Source organism: Sander lucioperca, chromosome 11 (assembly GCF_008315115.2).
Source record: "Sander lucioperca isolate FBNREF2018 chromosome 11, SLUC_FBN_1.2, whole genome shotgun sequence".
Lineage (NCBI taxonomy): Eukaryota > Metazoa > Chordata > Actinopteri > Perciformes > Percidae > Sander > Sander lucioperca.
Genome location: NC_050183.1, coordinates 30,788,347 through 30,803,495, shown reverse-complemented (window position 1 = coordinate 30,803,495; position 15,149 = coordinate 30,788,347). Strand labels below are relative to the sequence as shown.

The 15,149-nt window shown below is 39.0% G+C and overlaps 1 protein-coding gene across 3 annotated transcripts in view; it reads left to right on the top strand.

Moving 5' to 3' along the window:
- The window catches only part of si:ch211-51h4.2, a 91,970-nt gene that overhangs the window by 30,247 nt on the left and 46,574 nt on the right, over positions 1-15,149 (top strand). For 2 of the 3 annotated variants that reach the window (XM_036007680.1, XM_031311979.2), the window contains exons 7-8: positions 2,074-2,139; positions 8,041-8,164. In XM_036007680.1, the coding sequence (XP_035863573.1) occupies positions 2,074-2,139; positions 8,041-8,164 (190 nt within the window). The remainder of the gene's footprint in view (positions 1-2,073; positions 2,140-8,040; positions 8,165-15,149) is intronic. The other variant, XM_036007681.1, reaches the window with a different exon arrangement.

The window sequence follows — 15,149 nt, the reverse complement described above, 5'->3', positions numbered from 1 at the left end:
GTATTTTCTGTCATATCTATAATATAATATATTGTTGGTTGGTAGGATGTAATATGTTCAAAATATGATTTTAATGGAAACTTGTTTTATACAGATTATACTGACAATGAAATATCGGTTATGGCCATAACAGCAATGTTAATATCATTTTCGGCCAAGATTTTCAACAACAGCTATGCCAGCCAGGGCATTAGATTCTTTATTGATAAAAATGTGTATCAATGTGGGTTAACTCTTACACTGCTATTCTACTTTCTACTACAGTACTACTAGGTTTAGAGTTTGCATAAAAGTTAAAGGGACAGTTTACCAAGATGGTATGTGTAGTATGTGGTCGTTGACCAATAGTATTGCGTAGAGTCTGAGATGACAAATAATGCCTACCGTACACTAGAAGACTTTGAACAGACTTTAAAAAAAGACTAAAGTCTGACACCATCTCACATCTAAAGACAGTCATCTCACATCTAACAGTAAAGCTTGTCATAATATGTAAAGACTGGGGATCTTGCAGGGTCACACATTGCAAGACTACAACTAGATTTGTTTTGAAAAATGTAACCAAGCTAGCTAGCTACCACTAGCGTCAGCTGGTAACTTAAGGGAAAGTTTGCCAATTTTCTGTTCTGCCGTACATGCAGATGAATGTCTCCAGTACCCAGAGGTCTGCGTTTATCCACTGGTAAAGCTCCCGTTGGATGACGCGCTTCAGAATGGTTGAAAATCGGCAACTTTAGCATTTAGCTTAGCGCACCGTAGCGACCATTATAGCAACCATAAACAACACTGGCTCTAGCCGTTTTCTGCTTAGTGTTTGGTGCTGGAGGGAGCGCACCCATTGGTTGTTGACAATGTTCACATGATTTAACTTCACTACCAAGACTTAAAACTTACGACAATATCAAACACGTTCGATTTTGTTGGAACGTCCAGACTTGGACTGAGTTTTATGACCACCTTACACCAAAACAAACAATTGAGGCGATGGGAGCACGCCCAACTCTAGCAAGACTAGCGAGACTCTCATGATATCATTCCGATATTGGAAATTAGTCTGCGACAGTGGAATCGCTTGAAAAGTCGTTTGGTGTAAGGTCGGCATAAGCAGCACAAATACAAACAAGCTGTTGATATGTGTGGTGTGTTGATATTTTTGCAGCTCATTTTTGGGGGGACAAAGTTACATACGCATAGGAGAGTAGGAGAGGGAGAGTTTCTATTCATATTAGCTGAAAACATGCCCTTAATCCCGGATGATTTTAGTGCTATTTAAATATGCGTAGTTAATATCTCAAGTCTGAATCATCTTACAGCTTCCTTGAATCACGCATTCTCTGTTCTTTGCTTTGGTTAGTTATTCTTGTTCAAAAATATGGCTTTGACTGCTTTAGATGAGAGGACTAGCCTGCGTGAAAATTCCTAAATTTGTTGATATTTCCTTTTAAGATTTGAGAGAGAGAAGATTTGAAAGAGTGGGTGTAACTCAGCTCTCCAAAATAACACTTGTCTGTCTGAAGAAACTGCTAATGGATTTACTCTCTCAACAACCAACTGTTGAGAGATTACAAAAGCTTAGAGTTATAGGGAATGGAACAGATGTGGAGCTACAAAAACCTTGTCTTGGCATTCACTTTGGATTGAAGCCTTCAGTAAAAACACTCATTTCTAATGTTCAGCAACATCCAGTTCCTTTATGAAAGCACATTTTGCCAACAGATTTCTGGCTTGATATGAGTGTGTGATGCTCAAAGTACATATGAAATGTATGTGTGTACCAAACTCTTTTTTTAGCCCCCAAAGGCAATTTTTGTTTTGAGCAGATATGAAATAGAGAAGTTGTGGAGGATAAAGGCACTGCGCTGCAAACAAGAAATTATTTTAAATCAAATCCCTAAGCTGTTCATAGCCTCAGATGCTAAAATGAGGCAATATCCTTATGTTTAATTCAACGGGGGACTGCTTGTTCAACTTCAACTTTATAGTTAGAGAGAAGTTACCAGTAGTACCCAATACCTAACAACCTCTCTTCCTCTTCTTTTTCTTTCTCTTGTCTAATTCTTAATCTTTCTCCAGCATTTCTATTGGAATAAGTTATGTCTTAGCTGGCAGTGAGGCCTATGCTGCTCTTCTTAATGTCAGGTAAGTCTTACACATACACAAAGACTCTATGGAATTACTGCAATTACTGTAAACATTTTTTTCCTTAATATCTTGAGTAACTTAAGGTTGTATGGGTTGGAGTTCAGCAGCATTTTATCAAATCTGAATCCAGTATCAAATCTGGATTTGTCCTCTAATGGGGGGGGGGCATTAGAGGACAAAAATGTCCCCCTGAACTATTATGAATTACAGCCTGATCATAACTTACCAAATATTCTTTCATTTTTTAGAATTTAATCCTTTAATTGCCAGTTTGTTTAGCCTGTTTTTATTTATTTTTTATTTTTTTTATTTTAAAAAACACAAAAATGAAATGTTTTCTGTGTACTAAATGCTAGGGGAATTTTTTTTTTTACTTCTTCTCGCAGTCTGAACAGTCTTTTGATTTTGATTTTGTGTGTAGTGTCAGATTTAAAATAATCTCCTTCTTGTTACTTTATAAGACAAAAATGTCCGCCTAAAAAACTGCCATAAAATATTATATATTAATATTAATTTCCACTTTCACTGGGTTAAATATTTTAACCAACTTCTGTCCTGATCACAACTACCAAATATGTATTCATTTCCAGAATTGTAACCCTTTAAATTCCAGTTTGCACAAAAAATAATATATGTATATGCTACTAAATGCTAGGGGGAATATTCTTTTTCTTTTCTTTTTACACAGTCTGGGGCAGGGGTCACCAACCTTTTTGAAACTGAGAGCTACTTCATGTGTACTGAGTCATACGAAGGGCTACCAGTTTGATACACTCTTCGGAAATAACAAATTTGCTCAGTTTGCCTTTAGTTATATATGATTATTAATGATTAATGATAGTCATTTATGTGAAGACACTGATCGCGTTAATAATTTCTCATTATCAATAATTATCAACACTGACTTAACAAGGTGGGAAACAGATAATATCAATATTCAATTTTCATTTTTAGAACAGGCCTGAGGGCTACTCATGTGGTCCTTGGGGGCTACCTGGTGCCCGTGGGCACCGTGTTGGTGACCCCTGTTCTGGGGTCAAAGATTAGCAACAACATTGATTTCAATGAATTGTTATGTTTGCGCAGTAAAAAAAAAAAGTTTTAAACTGATGCAACCATGAGAGATGATAGCTGCCCACTAGAGTCGGAGGCTCTGAAAGCATTGCATGAACTTACAGCATTCTTTTTAATTAAAGTAAAAACACACATACACACACACACACACACACACACACACACACACACACACGGCAGAGATGTTTCCTTAGGCAAAATATTCTATTGTCAGATGATGAGGATTTATTTATTTATTTTTAAGTGTTCTCTGTTAGGTGACTGACCCTCGTCTGAAATTGAAATCTTCACTAATGAATACTAGATGAATAAAAAAATATGTGGCCACTACCTTTTAAGAGGGTATAACTGGCTTAATTAGCCGACATTAATCAGTATTTCTAAGTGCATTCATGTACTTCTAAATAAATCAAATGATTGTATTGTATTGTATATTTTACTGTACTGTGAGGCAGGAGTTTGCCCAGTAGTCATTGAAAACATTTTAGCCTGTACAATAAAAGGAGAGTAAATATGTAAAGCATATTATTTAGGTGCAGCTTTGTAACATGTTAAACATTAGCAATGCAAATGTTAGACAGTTAGAACATAGACTGATTGTTGTATAAACAAATGTTGCATTAAATGCATGCTGCACTTAGCCTGGTCCTACCAGACTCTCGTACATTTCATTTGTACAGAGAGTCTGGCCTCTCTCCATTGACAAGTGTTAACTTCCTTGAAGGCGGGTACTCTGTTGAAGTTTAAAACTATTGGATCAGCCCAGAGCCACTCTGGATCTGCCATAACCAATCGCTAACGTTTGGTCGTGACTTGTGTCATGCGCATGTGCAACAAGAGGGGAGACCGACAACAACTATCGGCTTATATTTAGCATTAGCATCGCTAGCGTTAGCCTTAGCCAACTTCTTCACCACTAACAGAGCGAGCTGGAAAATCAAACTTTTCCTGAACCCCGTGGGGAGGATGGCAACATCATCATAAAATGAAAATGAAAATTGAGCGGAAGTAAGTAGGAGGGCGGAGCCAGGCTAAGCTGCACTAATAATCTTATAAAAATAGGTTTTTCATTTTAAGTTTCAATATTGTGAGCAGCAAAAACTAAATTCCATTCAACTCCCTTGTTTTAGGATGGACTGCCAGTAACTCCAATTAACTTGCCCAACACTGCTGATATTTTCTTTCTTGAAAAGACAGTACAAGATGCAATATGTTGTATTATACAGTGATAATGCATGACACATGTAAGTCCATGCGCTAACTGTAACCTGTAGCCTTTATAGTTTAAAACATTTCCAATATTTGCCGATAGGTTGTCCCCACCAGAAAAATGACAACATCATTTGTTTACAGCTAAAAAGGTTTTTTTTTCTGATAACTGACTTCTTGTTGTAGCACGGATTATAGCTGTCTTGACCTGTCTTCTCCCAACGCAAAGCTTTGGTCTTCCTTTATCATGAAGGTGATCCCCACATACGTCATCAGGGTAATACTGTGTATATACTGGGTTTTCCCCAGAAAAGTTGTTTAGCCTGGTGGCAAGTGTCTTTTTTCCCCCCGACAGTCACAGACTGATGGCAGCATTAATGTAGAGCTGTGATAACAGAATCATGGATGGAATCGCAAAATTGAGAATTAAAAAAAGCTATGAAACAGATTTCATAGGGCCCTACATTAAGTCAGTGTTAAAGGCTAACTGGAGAAAATATGACTACGTCTAAGTTTCCAACCATTTTAAAAACGTCCTAAAATACATTAAAAAATAATTCATCAGGCTTGCAAAAGCTAAAATGCCTCTGTATTTAAAGGTGTTCCGTTGTTCAAACTGAACAGTGCGTTATCATACTGGTGTCGTTGACTAACTCCTATAGCAGTCTCAAGTCACTGAAGCAAGAATCAATGCGGCACCGTCAGCCATCTCTTCAACTGATTGTTGCCCCTCCACCCCCAGCTCACACCTCCTCTTTCCCTCTCCCAAGCCTGTAATTATCTTTATCAGTTAACAGGACTAATTTATTTTGTCATGCCCCAGTAAATACTTAACGTAAATAGTATTATTTAAACTCTGGGGGTCGGTTGGACCGCTTCATTGGCACGCCTGGGTGCTTCATTATCGGCCTTGTCAGCGCCAGGGGAGATGCTGCGATGCGTTGTGGGAGTGGGAAGGCAGGGTTACTGGAGTGAAAAAAGCTTGGGCAGGCTTCTTTGGATAAACCATGTTATTCCCCCTCCCCGGGGGCTGCAATCAATAGGTTACTGCAGGTCTGTGCACATAAACTCTCCTCTCAGTCCCACTGCTGGAGGATAGTGAGTGTCTTGGAAACAAACCCCTCAGAGCTCTGCAAGGTTTAAAGCATTAAAGAGATTCAGTTTTATAACACAGAGACCAGATTACTGTCTCTAAATTATTCCTTCATCAGAGTTTGGAGTTTAGAAAGTGCTCATTTTGCCTTGGCCCAGCGACGTGAGCGAAATGTGAGGTGGTAACGTTACTTTGGTCCCCTACACGAATAGCCCAAAATATGTGGTTGTTTAAAGATATAGTGCGTAATTTATCTCGCCCCCTTGAAGAATTCTAAGTAATGACAACAAAACTGTTGTTGCATTCACATGACACACATCTTCCATAATCGCACACCGCCCCCATCACCTCTCCTCCACCCAGTTGCTAGTAGCCAAGGAGGACACAGAGGATTAAAAAAAACATGACGGACTCTTCAGGAGAGGTAATTATCTTCACTCGAGTTTCTGCGAGCGAAAGTCGCCGGACGACACCATTTTCTTAACACAGCCATACTGAGATATACAGAGAGAGTTTAGTGGAGCTGGTAGTCTTAATCAGCTTTGTATCAACTCATTTGGCAATGGCTTCAATGTAATAGATGTTCATTAATATCAAAAAGTTACACACTAAAGCTTTAAACCTACCTGTTATTACTCGCATGTAAACAGAGCATTTCCTCGACCTGCTTTCCAACAAATAAAAGCGTACCGCTGTTTCACCGATGGAAAGCTTTTCATACGAAGCAACAGCAGGAAGATGATAGCAGTGTTTCCGCTATACATTTAGCAGCAGCTCACCGCCAAAATTGTTGCCACCGCTCCTTCAGTCGTGATTACATGACTCTGCAAAGCCGTCTTCTCCACTGAACTCAAGTGAACAGTCATCCACTTCCTCTCAAATGCGATGTGAGATGCACATTGCAAAATGTGTTATGTATCTTAAATTGTTCATTAGATATGTGTGATATTTGTAAAGCTGAACGGACTCACAGTAGTAAAACAGATTTTATTCTGATCCAAAGACTCTTTCTTTGAAAGACAGGACACTAACATTATATCCTGGAATGTAATTGTAAGACATACAGTATGATGCTTTTGAGAAACAATTGCATAAAAGCAAACAGAACTTAAAAAGGAACTACACGCTGTATTCACTTACTATTGACAACTTTTTCCAGCTCTTCATCCCTGCCACCCTCCACTGAAAAAAAAATTGTAACAGAAACACTTGTACTGGTTCTCTGAGTGAAGAGACTATCTCTCCAGCTGTAGGCCGCTTGGAGACGGTTCCGATCAAACTATCAGTGATTCCATGCCAGCACAGGTACTTTATAGGAGATAGCATAGGGCGTGGCCGGGCAAGCTGGTGTGGCTTAAAGTAGTATCCACGTACCTGATCTCAGGGGGATCATCCCCGTACATATGGAATATGTAACGGTGGAGAGAGTCTCTTCACTCAGAGAACCAAGGTTACAACGTAACCGAGCGATCTGACCCAAATACAGGAAGGGAACCAAAAACAGAGCATTTACTAGCCTGCAATTGCAACCTTGCACACAATTTACGGACTTATATATGATTTAAGGGATGATAACTTTCAGATCCATAAGCTGTTCTGACTGAGCACACATCGCTGGTCGTCTGTGTGATCATCATCTCTCTCCTTCACTCGCTGCCTGTTCGCCTTCTTCTAAAATATTAGAAACACTAAAGCAAGCCAGAAAACCCAAGACGTTATGAATATGGTGTTGCTCCATATAGTCAAGAAGTGTCGGCGAGTTTAGGATATTCTGTCCAATACATAAGCGACCGTGTCGATCGCGTAACGTGTGTTTACCATGTTTGGTGCATTTGATAAAGTGCAGTGTGAACGCAAACCCATCCAAATGAAAAATGCAACAATGTTGCAACTTCACCCCTCAACTCAAGTGAGGTGGAAGTACCTCAAAATTGTTCTGAAGTATGGCACTTGAATAAATGTACTGCCTCTGTGATTGAATCTCTATTAAATGGTTGTTATATGTGCAAATAAATGTATACAGATACAAGGAGAGTCAAGGACTTACCTCTTCACCTGTGAGAATGCATGTACATTCCTGGGTTTTCTTCCATCTCCAAACTGTGCAACGGGTATTTTGATGTATTTTCAAGCCTTACAGCTAACCCACCAGATGTTGCCTTAGACAGGTTTTATTTTGGAATGTGGCTGTACTTTGGCCACAGTTTGGAGGAGGTATTCCTCACCAAGGTTACGAAGTACCAGACTTTATTTTTCTCACATCTTGGATGTGAATGCTTACTGATTGTGTTTATCTATGTCATGTTGGTAGTTTGTTGACCAGGAGTGTGCAGGGGACCGGATATTCAAGAAAAAAAACGGAATCATTTGAAAGGTTCTGTTCTGTGTTGGCAATCACCGCCCTTCAACCCATTTGGTCATGACAGAGGTCCAGACAGAAGTGTGTGTTGTTCAGTTGTAATGAAATGTGAACATGAATAAAAGCGTTCCAATGTGTGACTGCTTGTGTGTTTTCTCCACAGCCACATCTATGTGATCCCGGCCTTCACTTGGATTCTATCTCTTGCTATCTTACTCGCCTACACAATTATCCAGCCAATCACTTCGCTGCTTACCCTGCTGAAAGGAATGCTGCTCATTGTCACGGTAACCATTATTCTATTTTATTTGATAATTTTCACTATTTGTTCCCAATAATGAAACAAATTATTTTCAGCAATGCTAACATGAATTCATGGGGTTCTTTACCAACAGGGTTTATTTGGTTTCATTCTACAGTACCTTTTATATGTTGCGTTGACTGTGATTGGTCGTGCCCATTTTATCAAATGTATTCAAATCCTACATTCAACCGATCACATGAGCGTTAGTTATATTTAACATATCAGGGTTTCCTGCTTTAAGAGCTTTTATCTTTTCTTATAGCATTGTACTAACACGGTATTATGGTATCTTTTAAAAGGATTGTGTAGATTATGTATTGTGATACATCTCTGTATACATTTCAGTGCCTTCTTTGGAGATTTAAACATAAATGGGATGTATCCAGGCGTAATGAATGTATCTAGCACCACTCCAATATACTGGCTGAAGGGAATAAAAAGTATATATTATATTTAGATATCATCTTCCACTCTTCTCTTTATGCCAGGGAATACAGCAATACAAAACAAAATCAAAACACACAGATCAGTACAATAAAACAAAATACTGTCAGTGAACTATTTATTATCTTAGAATTATGATCCTTTGCATCATGTCAACTTTGGCAATTTCTGCTGTTAAAATATTGTGGCCAGTTATCAATAAGTTCTATACATTTTTACCTTTTTCAGTGTAATATTTGTGAAAGTAGCAGCAGCTAGAAGATCACTGTTTTTAGTTTTAGATGGTCCTTTTTTAGAAAGTATTTTTTTAATAATGGGGATATATAGTAGCTACAGGTCCAAATGAACAGAATATGTACTACTTTTGTCATCTAAATGATAGTTGATGATCCACTTTTAGCTACTTAAACATGGATCAAGTTGGGTTGATTACTGGGCTGCCCTCAGACATACAGTAGTTAAGATTTCTAGGATTGATCTTGAACTGATCTTACATTTGTGTGCCTGTACACTGCTTGATTTAAATCCCTGCCAAGTTTTCAAAAACCATGTGAAAGTAAGATTTACCCTTGACAGTGCTGACAGCGATGTATGTTTGACATTATGTCACGAATTTTTGAGGTTCAGAAAACGTTAGCAGGCTTAGCAGTTCAATTACCAAAGACCTCCCTGTCCTTAAGAATTAGGGAAATTAGAAAATATAATTTCTTAGAAATAACATACTGTAGTATATGAGTATATATTTATCCTCAAGTGTTTTACCCTCTGTCTTCTAAAGAAGAACTAAATGGAAATCTTTCAACAGTCTTCTCTAACCTTCACGCTTCACACTTTATGGGCTTTTCGGCTTCATCTTTATTCACTCCCTAAAAGTATATATCCATTGGCCATTTTTGATCGATGTCATGTTGCCATGACGGCCGCAATTCCGTGCGAGGTCATGCTGGCAAAATGGATAGAAGTGTCATTGTGCGCTGGTCCCCTCATACAGAAGCTGTAGTGCTCATTGAGCCCCCACTCTGTGTGCGGTGGCTTTGGGCTTTTCCAGGTCAGCGCCTGCTAACATCAGTTGAGTGTCAGCAGCTCAGCAGGAGCTCTTGAAGGCAGTCTTTAGGCTCGGGCCCGAGTACATTTAACACCATCACATTCCACAAGGTTACACTGCCTCCAAGAATTGTACAGCTAACTGCTACGTCTGCTGTGTAAGCTGTTAACACTTTGATCGACACCCTCTTTCTGACACTACTCACACAATATTAAAAGGACATGTTACATTTTCAAGTCTGTCTCAGTAAGTCTATCTTACCGTAATGAAATGTTCACATAACAATCTTGGATGTTCATTGAGAGAATTGACCTCTATCTCTCACATATGAATCACTTCACAGCCAATATGGACCAGAGGAATAATTACAGCGACCAAGAGAATATTTCAGTGTGTTACTCTGTAATGTCTTTTTCCATCTCAGTAACATTGCACAAATTCGATCCATCTTATCATTTCATGATGCTGAAACTGTAATCCATGCATTTGTGTCTTCCCAACTTGTTTACTGCAATGTCCTTTTTTCTGGTCTTCCAAATTGTGCGTCGAGAGGCCTTCAACTTGCTCAGAACATTGCAGCCAGAATCCTGGCAAAAACTACAAAATATGATGACATAACATAACATCTGGCCTTTCTTCGCTGGCTCCCAGTGCAAGCTAGAGCTGATTTTAAGAAGACAACTGAGTAAGAAGATCACTCAGTTGACATTTTTAAATCTAGTCTAGTATCTTGACTCATTATACTACAGCCAACCATAACACACCATCCTTTCTGCTTCCTTAACAAAAAACCTGTTTTCACTTATTCTCTTATGTTGCTGGTTTTGTATTGTTTATAATTACTGCTTTAATGCTGTTCAATTGTTTTGTTGCTGTCTGTTATTTCTGTGCTCCTTTAATTGTAAAGGGCACTGAGACCATATTTAATGGTGATTTTACACTTCAAATAAAATTTGATTGATTGATTGAATGAATGATACCACTACAGTAGAAGTAGTAATATTGATTATGATTAAGTAACCTGTCATATTACTGCTTGACCAAAACTCTGCCCGATGCCTGTCTTGGCCAGGAAACACTTGTAAAGGAGATTTTGAATCTCAATGAGTGAATGATACATTTTAAATTCAAAATAAAACATGATTGTGCATATAAAGCCAACAAACTGTGCACAGACACATCACCATGTAATATTAGGTCAATCAGTAGTCCATATCCACGACGTTCCACTTCCGGGATTGCTCCAGTGACGCTGGAAATTCCACCGGATGTCACTCTTTTCGGCTGGATGTCCGCTATCTTCCACTTTCTTTGTGTTGTTATTTTAAACTCCGGTGGATTTATGAGGATGGCTAACTGCTCCTCAGATCTCTGCAGGGTAAATCCAGACAGCTAGCTAGACTATCTGTCCAATCTGAGTTTTCTGTTGCACGACTAAAACAACTTTTGGACATACACCACTTTTGGTACGTTCCACCAAAACAAATTCCTTCCCGAGGCTATTTTGCAGAGGCACCGTGGCTCGACGATTGTGATTGGTTTAAAGAAATGCCATTAAACCAGAGCACGTTTTTCTCCCATCCTGGAACGCTGTGTGGGCTGGTCAGACCCTCCTCCACAACGCTGTGGAAAATAATACTGAGGTCTGGACCTCAGTGTGCTCAATGGTAGATACAGCCATGAGTGTAAATGAATGAGTAGCTGTTGAAGCTGTAGGAAAACATCTATCCATACAGCAACATCAGATCAATGGCTTCATCCCTCAGGGATTTAAAACACTACACATGCTTTCATGCACAAACTGAAACACACTCTCACTCAGTTGTCTAATCTCAACTGATTCTGGGCCATAGATGTTCAATTATGTAGTTATTTCTGAGGCCAAGTTTCAGAAGAAGGTTGACCATATAATCCTAACACCACAAAAAGTACGGTATTGTTTTGGGGAGGTTGTTGTTTCATCTGCACCCTGTAGATGGCGACTTTTACACAGAAACGCTTTCATTTGTATCAACATGCACACACACAATAGGAGAGAAATGTGTCCTAGAGCTAAGTCCCAAACAGGGGGAGGTGTTAAGATTTAGAGGTTCAGTTGTGGAGCAGGGCACTGAGAGCCATTCCCTGTACTCTGCATCAATATGAGAGAGAGCCGGCCAGGCAAGGCCGACTGCACCAGAATAAAACACACTATCGTCAAGCACCAGCCATTTATGGCCCAGCAAATGCGATTTTTCTCTTTATGGCTGAAATATTAATGTTTCTATCTGGGTATACTTAGAAAGAAAACAGCAGTTTCCAGGCTCTGAGCTGCCAATATAGAGGGGGTAGAGAGAGAGAGAGAGAGAGAGACAGGGGAATTTAATAAGTGATGTCATGGCAAATAAAAAGGGTGGGGAAAGTATGACCTTCAGTCAGCGACTACTGTAAAGCATCAAAGCCAATGTAACAGACATAAATGTTTTCAAAGATTATTTTAATCCCATTTTGTACCATTTTACAAGAAAAGCTTTCATTGATGTACCCTAGTATTTATGACTTACATCATTAACTCCGCCAAGAAGGGTATGTTTTTCAGTTTGGTTTGTTTGTCCGTCTGTCTTGGATTACGGGGGAAAAAAAATACTGGCCTGATTTATTATGAAACTTTGTGGAAGAGTGTAGCATGGACCAAGGAAGCCATACACAAATTATTTTTCAATTTCCTTAACATTGCATGGCCTTGGAGAAGATCTGCGCTTTCCGAGTGCCCTTCTAGTTACATAATGAAATGATTCATTATGTAAAGCAAAGGGTACCATCAGTCAAACAGAGCAGACGAATCCCTCCTCCACCTGGCTAGTCATTTGTTAGATGTGGTCCCATTTTCTCTACATACTTTTTAAGGGAGGTAGTAGCAGACGCCATTGCCACCAGTTTTGAGTCTGGACAGCAAGGGCATTGGTTTCGTTTCAACACATTATAAACAGGGGATTTGGAGGGGTCATCCACCAGAAAATTATGAGCGTCAAACACTTCATTTCCTGCATTCTGGGGAATTTTTATGCAACAATTCATGGGGCAAATATGTATGTAAATATTTATTTATGTACAGGTAATTATTATTCGCCTGTATTGTTCAAAACTTTCTGCATATTCAAAACATCACACGTTTCGGGATGTTTTTTTTTTTTTTTAATGAATCATGTACATCTCAACAAATCTACATGTATGAGAGAATGAGACCTTGTTAACGCCAGAAGCTGCAGAGTTTAAAGCTACATAAAAGACAACAATATCACAAGAATTTACATCTTTGTTTTTCATTCTCCTGTTGTGTGCTTTAACCCCCCGATGTTGCAAAGTAGACACAGTTCTTGTTTTCCGTACATGTTTTGAGCCCCCTGAACGATTATATTTACCGGAGTGGGTTTGTCTTTCATAGTTTTGAGGGGGACAAATCTACCTCTTCGAAATATTGTAGGGGACATATCCCTTGCATCCCCCCCGAAATCTACGCCTATGCCGGGCAGAGTAGCTGCTCCGCCACTTACAGTTGTCAGGGCTTGAGCTAGTGTTAGCATTAATTTCTCCAATTCTACACTGCTGGATATAAGGTTGATTTTGTGGGACAAGCTTCTGACAAAACAACTTCAGTAAACCCAAGGTTGTGTTACTCACGTATTGTCTTCTTAGCTAGAAATCAAGCTTTATTGTCAATTTTAAAATGAATGGCACCATCATTTGCAAAATGAACATCATGCTGTATTGAAAAAGACTTGAAACTAGTGATTCTGACCATAAACTCATTATAAAAATGTTTACTGAGGTAATAAATCAAGTGAGAAGTAGGGTCATTTTCCCATAGACTTCTATAAAAACAGACTTCTTCTTACAACCAGTGGAGTCGCCCCCTGCTGGAAATTAGACAGACTGCAGGTTTAAAGCATTTCCGCATTGGCTTCACTTTTCAGAAGCTCCGTCAGAAGCCTAAAATGTATACTATGTTTTATTTATTTTCTTTTTCCACATTTAAAGTCAGAAAAGGCCTTTACAGGATTTTCCAGGATTTCCGAACATTTTAAAAACAAAATCAATGTTGGTGTCTCTTTGATTACCTCCCTTCACAGGAACATAATCCTAAAAAAAGCAGCCCATAATTTATTCCAATCTCCAAACACTGGCCTCAGGGAGATGTTTCTCCTCTGCACAAACCACTTTAGCCAAAGTTAGATAGCTGCATCTAGCCCATTTAAGTCAACTTTATGAAAAGTAAATGTGAAACCTTGGCTGTAAACAACTTATGAAGTTGACTGATGTTTAAAGCAGGATTTAAATAAGAGTTTGTTGGAGGTCTATTGAGAGGCAGAGTGGGAGACATGAAAGCAGCCCCAAGAGCAGCTTTGTTGATTAGGATTGATTCTGATGAAACAAAGGCCAATGTAAGCAACCTGATAGTTCAGACAGATAGACACATCAGCACTTTGTTTTCTTGTAGGACACTAATAGTGGAACCCATTCACATCACTGCAACTTTTACATGTCCGTAGCAGTGATGGTCACAGTTAAAATTTAATTTTGGGGAGTTTGAGGTCATTAGCAAATGTCCCATGTCTGAGTGTGATTTGTAGAGTGTCTGTTTCTGTGTATCTGTTTTAATGATCCCTACCTGTCAGTTTGGGTATGCCTGTGTATGCCGGTATAGAACCCCTCACTTGTTCTCAGTGATTCTGAGCAGCCTTAGTCTGTACACAGAACTGGGTAAAGTCTAATAAGCCAAAATATTTAAAATCACCTGTGTGGGTGGACCATGGGTGTGCAGGGTCAAGTTTGAGTAATCAAACTTGCAACTATGAGGCCCATCTGCTGACCTGACTAAAACCCTTTTTTGAACTTGTTTTTGTCCAACGTTCCAGCAGTTCCCACCTCATTACCTAATTATAGCTGCTGTCGCCATAAGTCAGCCATTATGCGTTTTTTCCTATTAAGTCAAAACTGATTCCTACGGAAGCCCTGAAGGGCAATATGAAGAACTGTTTTTTCTGGCATTGTTGGCCAAAACCTAAGTTTATCTCGTATGTATGATAAACAGATCTCATGTCTGTCTGTTAAGTGTGGAGCTAGAGCCAGGAGGTGATAAGCTTAGCATAAAGACTGGAAACAGGGAGAAGCAGCTGCCCTGCTTCGTCCAAAGCTTAAATAGTATGCCAAACCTAATGCTCACCAATTGTATATATATATATATATATCTCACATATATTTCTTGAATATCTCACATTTTGTTTTGGCAAGGTTAGCTTTGTTCCACCCATCTTCCAGTCTTTATGCTAAGCTATGCCACTGTTATTGTCTCCATGGCTCTAGCTCCATAATTAAAGGATACAAGCGTTGTATTAATCTTTTCAGCCAACTCTGGGGAAGAAAGTGGACCACAGAATAGATATGAATCATGTCGATATCTATATTTACAGATAATAAAAATAAGATTTGAATATAAGTC